Here is a 7062-nt window from a genome sequence, read left to right as displayed (position 1 = left end):
GCTTAAGTCCTAGGAAGCTTCTAGTATTTGCCAAGAGGACAAACTTCTGGTAACACTACGGACTCAATCAGTCTATTTGAGGTCCTCATGGACCGGCCAGTTCTACCTAACCTAACCTACCACCAGCTGTTGGGGCAGGATGATGCCGAGAAGGTTCAATGCGGTCATATTAAATCGTTAGACTGAGTACCTTGTTGCTGTTATTGTTGTAGCGAAAGGGGCATTCCCAGAAGGTGTTGGGGAGTGTTATCGATGTTTATGGGTGTTTGTCAGGTATGGGTTCGGTACGTTCGGGCAGCAAGTACAATAAAGGTACTACTATCCCGACCATTTCGGGAACCATTAATATGATTGAATCCCGGCTGAGTATCTTAATGGTTCTCATTACATGAATGTACCGGATATATACATATATCCAGCTAAAGACTATCAACATTGATAACACTCCTTAACAATTCGGGAAATGTATTTATCGCTACTACAACAATACTAACATCTGGGCCAATGTATCTTTAAGGTGTACTATTAGTATTATTATTTACTATATAAAGTTCGCATAATTAGTTAATAACTTATAATTAAAGTATATAAATGGTGGAAAATTTTTAAGCAAACATAATTTTTTTAGCAAAACTTAGTGCAACGTTGTATGAGATCTTTGTAATTCATTGGCATTACTTTGCATTGTAGTATTATTGTCCCTTGTTGCGGTCATCATAGTTTCCACACGTTGACTTGTTTCACGCATAACACCGCTAAAATCTGGTAACTCTGGCAAATCCAATGTTAAATGCGCGGAGAAACGTTTATAAACAGAACTACTTGCCGAATCCTTTATACTTTTATTCTTTACTTCATCATATTTTAATTGCTGTTTTAGAAATATTGATGTTTTTATCATTTCTTGAATGTTTTTGAATATCGCCTCTGAGTGTTCTACACCTTTTACAGCGCTAAAAGTACAAATCATATTTTATACTACATAGATTAAATTAAGAGTATTTCGCTTAATTCACAGCATGCGCATTCACTACTACCATCATATCAAAAATATATACACAAATCTGTTAGCTAGGGCCTTCGTGAATTAAGCTGATATGTATTAATAATTCAAATATTAATCATACCCAACAGCATATTCCATATCATAACAATGCCCTTGGAGGTTCGTTTGCAATTGTATTACTTCTGCTCTTTTATCAGATATTGGTTGTAATACTTTTCGTACATGTTCCTGTACACGAAAGAATGCCAATGATGGATCATTCGCAACAATATGTATATTTTCGCATATTTTTTCTGATGCTAAATGCAGAGAAGCTTATTTAATTTATAGTTCAGATAAATGTTATTGTTTCAACTTACTTTTCCTAGTTTTAAAAGCCAAATCGGCATCTTGTGGTGTCATTGTGGATATTTTATGCTTTTCGCGTTTGCCAAGTTTGTAAACAAAGCTGAAAAATCAATACCATGGTTCAATTATATGCATTGTTTACTATATAGTTTGGCAGCTTAATTCGAGGTTATGTTGCGAATAGAGTGGAAGGCACTCGCAGGCCGTGAAAATAGGCACTCGAATGGAGTGGAATGAAGAACAGTAGGAAGACCAGAGTTGCATTGCATCAAAATTAAAGATAAATTTAGAAAAAAAATTAAATACTTGAGTATAAGCAAACATTTTCTTTCAATTACTGCAATTAAGGTGCCCTAGATGCTATATATTCCAAAATTATAACATTTTATGTCTGTTTGGCGGCCACCGTGGTGTGATGGTAGCGTGCTCCGCCTATCACACCTTATGCCCTGGGTTCAACTCCCGGGCAAAGCAACATCAAAATTTTAGAAATAAGATTTTTCAATTAGAAGAAAATTTTTCTAAGCGGGGTCGCCCCTCGGCAGTGTCTGGCAAGCGCTCCGATTGTATTTCTGCCATGAAAAGCTCTCAGTGAAAACTCATCTGCCATGCAGATGCCGTTCGGAGTCGGCATAAAACATGTAGGTCCCGTCCGGCCAATTTGTAGGGAAAAATCAAGAGGAGCACGACGCAAATTGGAAGAGAAGCTCGGCCTTAGATCTCTTCGGAGGTTATCGCGCCTTACATTTATTTTTTTTTTTTTTTATGTCTGTTTGAAAATTTAACTTCAATTTCCCTAAGATTTCCGTAATATGGCCATTAGTGATGTTTGTGTGTGTGTGCAAATTTTGAGCGAACAGCTGTTAGTTGCGCTACTTGGTAAAGTTTACAATAGGGGGACTCATGATAGCATATAAACTTATAAGGTGTAAAATTATATCCATTTACACACGCTGTTATATGAACGCACCTAGTAATACTCTTGATAAACTTGATTGTTTATCAGCTGTATTATTGCCGAACAACATTTTTTGATTGTTATACAAATTAAAAAATGCCAAGACTAAGTGAAAAATCAAAACTAAAACGCCTTTACTTGCTGATGTTGGAGATTTTTGATGAAAATGCCGTCTGTAATGTCTGCAAGGTTGCATTCCTTTGAGATTACCACGTTTACACAATGAAATGTGCGCGTAAATTTATACAAATTGTGTAAATGATTTTTCATACAAAATTTGACAGCTCGTGCGTAAACTAGATAAATTTATACGTTTACACACTTTATAAGGCATTTATACGGTTACATGAGTCCCCCTAATGATTATATGTGTGGCTCATCTCATCAGCTGATTTTATTTATTTCATTGCATGGCCGATGGGCTTGTCAAAAGGAGATGGCTAACTCAAAATGAAACCCATGATGTAATAAAGACAAGGTGGTATACATAGTGAAAGCTCACTTTGAAGACTCCCATACAAAGCGAATGATGAGAGAAAGGGGAAGAACAGAAGAGGCCGTTTTCTGAAATAGTATTAAATCTAGCACTTTAAAAAAAAAAAAACACTTAATTCAAAATGGTAGCGAAAATCATATTTTGTAATTTGTTTGCAAAAATAAGTGGATAAAGGTTAAAGTGACCGCAGCTGTATATAGGTACTGTGCCTGTTAATCATAAGGAAATTATTCTACAGCCAGTTCAAAGTACTTTTGAAACAAATTTTTACTTAACGACGCAATGGTTTGATAAATGCTTTGAGGGTATTTGGGAGTTGGCATACGGCATGCAGCTCCCGCTAATTTATGATTATGCGAAATTCTGTGTTGAAAAGGGTTATTAATATGTTTATCCTCCAATCAATATGCTTATAGGCCAACTGTGGGCAGGGGTCCAAAGTCAAAAATAGTATCGGGCATCATACTACACATCTAACGAAGCTTTCGCTTATTGTGAAGAGATGAAACTAGCTGCTTCAATTTCTTATTAGATTGACCGGGACATCGTCCTGCGGGTGAATAGCCATTGACGAGTATAATATTGCGTGTGCTACTTTATATAGCGCATGTATTAAATTACAATCCGGTAGTCACTCCTAAGTAGCGCTTCCGTGGTCGGGTATATTCTATAGGCCAACAGGCGACACGAGTTTGGGACCGTGCGTCTAATCCTACTTTCCGCTTAATATTTTCAATTTAGAATTCCCCGTACTTCCCCGTCTCAAAAAACGACATTGAAATGAAACCAAGCCTGGGATAATGCCACTCTTTTTGGTGCTGACCACGGATATCATTTTAAGGCATACGATTTGAGGTCATACACCTAAAATATCCGGACCATTATCGCGAATGGTGCCACAACATGGTTGGTAAATGTTTTCACACTATCGCCATTCAATTGAAAAACGCAGATTTTATGTCAGATTTGTGGTAAGATACTTCGCCGCCACGCTAGGTCTGTATTGGGGGGGAGGGCAAAAGTCTCATCCCGATTTTAATAAGCTGTTTCATAATTCATTTTTCAAAGCCTTCGTGATGGTGGTGCCTGATGCGGAACCTCTCTCTGCTGCTCACTTCTTCTGAAAGGGTAAGATAGTGTATATTGATAACGTGGTTCGCCGGGCGCATCCTGGCAAAAGCGTTTACCAATTCTGTGTGGATTTTGCCTGCTTATGCTCGTCTGGATCAAACGACTGTGTTGGCAGGTGCCGGATCTCATCATAGTGCTATGGAGATGTTCCTCTTAAGCCTTTCATGCGGGGCTAGATCAAGCAATTGTTTGCTAGGGTGTCCAGGTTTGTGACAACTAAGCAAAAACTGTGCGTATTTCGTTATGCTGTGGCAGTTATGAGTAAAGCATTTTGACAGGTCTGCATCCTTTTCCAGTGTGTGATTTTAGGACAAGGCTACCAAACGCGTAGCACACGATTGCTTTTTACTGGTTAGCAACGTTTCTTTCTCTCTTTTCCGAGTGCCGTCGGCAAGCGACTTGAGGATTTTGCTGCGGTTGTGTATCCAGTAATTGAACCGCCGCTTGCTGACCATTCAGATAATTTGCGGTCCATCTTTTAAGACAAAGGGGAAGGAGTGAACATTCTATGTCTTGGAGTGACGTGCCGTGGTTGATTGGGTTATTTCTAGTTCATTCCGTTATTTATCTGGGTGTTTATGGCATTTAGCGCGGCGGTAGTGCTATGCATTTTGCGGAAGCCATGTTGATGGGAGGCTAAGCGAAAATTCGCAGTGAAATGAGGGAGAAGGACGGGTTCCCCTGTATTCGCAACTGGCGAAAGGAGTGATATCGGTCGATATGACTCACCTTTATTAGCTGGCTTCCCAGGCTTTAGTAGTGGAGTTATCATTGCGTTTTGGACTGGCCATTTTGATGGCTTCCTCAATCTATGTGGAGGTGATGGCAATGGGTGGCACGTCGTGTTTGTGTTTATGTGCCCGTCTGTTTGCACGACGTCTGGTCTCAAGCATTATCCACACCAAGACCTGTAAATAAAGCTGTGAAAACATATTTAAAACAATATGTATCGCTATTATTAAAATTATAAAACATCTTACCATCATTTAACACCGAAAATTAGGTAAAATTTCAATAATTTTGTTGAATAAACAATTATTTTTTTGAGAATTGTCATAAGTTTAAATGATAGAAAAGTCAACACAAAATAGAATTGGAGAAAAAGTGATGGCGTTGCATACTTCTCCAGAAAAATTGATTTGTATGGTTTTTAATAGAATTTATCTTCTGAATGAAAAAGTAGTTTAGCAAAGAGGCAAATTATTGAGTTTCAGAGTGGGAGTTCAAGATGGCGGATTAGTCAGTCACCTTGTAATTGCATCATGACGAAACCAACACATTGGCAACATTTTCTTACACATACAAAAACTGCTAAGTTTTATGTTTCCATTCCATACCATTCGCACCAACACCAATGCACAGATTTTGACAATTTGAACAGACATATTTTGTTATTGCACAGATGAGCCAACCATATCGTTGAACCATGTAATTGAACCATGATCAATACAGTAGCAGCTGTTTTACGATTTACAGTAACCGATAGTCAATTATCGCAGAGATGTGAAAAAAAGGTGGCCACAGCGCTTAAGGCCGATTTACAATAACGCTTTGCTTCCTTCAAATTGGAGAAAACCGAAAGGCGGTAAATTATTAGGGCCCAAACACCTCAACTTTTGCGTAATTTTGGCGCTTACGTTAAAGCCGGAGTCATTGGTGCAGTATGTCGTATCGCGGTATCCGTATCCCTAACGTAATCAGCTGTTTATCGTTACGACGGTAAACCAAAACCCAATTGGTTGGCTACGATACGGATACGACTTTAGCGGCACCAATAATCGATTGCACTGATTATCATAAGGTTGGTCGAATCAGCTGTTATAAGGTTACCAATAAAGCACCAATGTCTCCAGCTTAAAGGCCAATTAATTGTGATTTATAACCATAATACCATAACCAGATAAAACAGCTCATTGAACCTATCTTATGGAAATCAATGTAATCGATTAATGGTGCCATACCATAACGCTAACGCACAACCACATCATAACCAACCAACTCGTTTTGGTTTCTCGCCATATCCATAACCTAAATATATTTGAGTTGGTGAATTTAATGAATTTTTGTAGATTTTATTCATTGTTTTGGATACGTTATGACTAAGTGACTTATTTTTTGTGGAATATGTTTGTAATTTTTTGCGTTTTCTTCATTTTTATGAAATTTTCACGATTTTTAGGTTAAGGCACCATTAATTGATCACATTGGATATGGGTATGGTTACGACTATGATCTTAGGGTTAATGAAGTTTAATTGGCCCTTAAAAACACCTTCAAGATACAACCGTTCCTGACATTTTACGAAATGAAAAAAATTTTAAAATGTCTCCATTACACACACCAATATTTATGTTCTCAAACAAAAACAGATTTTAAATACAATATTTTACTTTGTTTATTTCCGCTTCATTCCAAAGATTTTTAAATATTACATTGCGCAAAAACTTCAACTTAGAAAATCAAATTTGACTTTCTTTTGTATACATTGTGGCATGGATACTTTAAACGTGCGTTATTTCAAAGTGACGCCAGCGCCAAAATGACTCACAATTCGATTGTGTCGATATCAAAGCGAAGCAGCGCGATCGAAGCGTTTCTGTTGCTCCAACTTTAATTGTAATCTAAATGCTTTTTTTTTAGTATACGAAAGCCGCCTTGTAAGGCTTCATGCTGAGCGCCACCATGGAACGCCTTTTTTTGTTATAGCGCTGTACCCATATCACCTTATCATACAAAAATGCTATAGACAATTTTGAAACTTCCCCTTGTGAGCCAAACTTATGGGCCTAGATGCGTCGGCGGCGGCGAGTACCGAAGAAGATTTAATGATGAGTTGTACGAGCTATATACCGAAACCTTAATAGTCCATCGAATTAAAACGCATCAGCTACGCTGCTTAGTCGTGTTATGCGAATGAAGAATGATGCTCCTTCTAAAACAATATTCTCATCCGCACACGTCTATGGAAGCAGAGGAAGAGAGCGGTCCCACTCCGTCGAAAGAGCCAGGTGGAAAGCGATTTAAATTTCCTTAGTGTGTAGCTAAGCGTGGGGCAGTTGAGGGCGAGCGGTTTAATATGAGTTATATGGGAGTAATTTGATGCGCAGGTAGGCGTATGAGTCG

At 38.2% G+C, this 7062-nt stretch overlaps 1 protein-coding gene across 1 annotated transcript; it reads right to left on the bottom strand.

Moving 5' to 3' along the window:
* Positions 1-448: 448 nt before the first annotated feature.
* On the bottom strand, positions 449-5608 carry LOC137242031 (BLOC-1-related complex subunit 8 homolog). Its single transcript, XM_067769393.1, has 4 exons — positions 5577-5608; positions 1366-1454; positions 1128-1305; positions 449-953 (listed from the first exon to the last, which is right to left on the bottom strand). Exons 1-4 carry the CDS (start codon positions 5591-5593, stop codon positions 635-637), a joined length of 603 nt encoding a protein of 200 aa, XP_067625494.1. The 5' UTR covers positions 5594-5608; the 3' UTR covers positions 449-634.
* Positions 5609-7062: the final 1454 nt, after the last annotated feature.

The sequence above is a fragment of the Eurosta solidaginis genome, chromosome 2 (genome assembly GCF_040869045.1).
Source record: "Eurosta solidaginis isolate ZX-2024a chromosome 2, ASM4086904v1, whole genome shotgun sequence".
NCBI classification, from domain to species: domain Eukaryota; kingdom Metazoa; phylum Arthropoda; class Insecta; order Diptera; family Tephritidae; genus Eurosta; species Eurosta solidaginis.
This window is presented reverse-complemented; position numbering and strand designations above follow the sequence as displayed.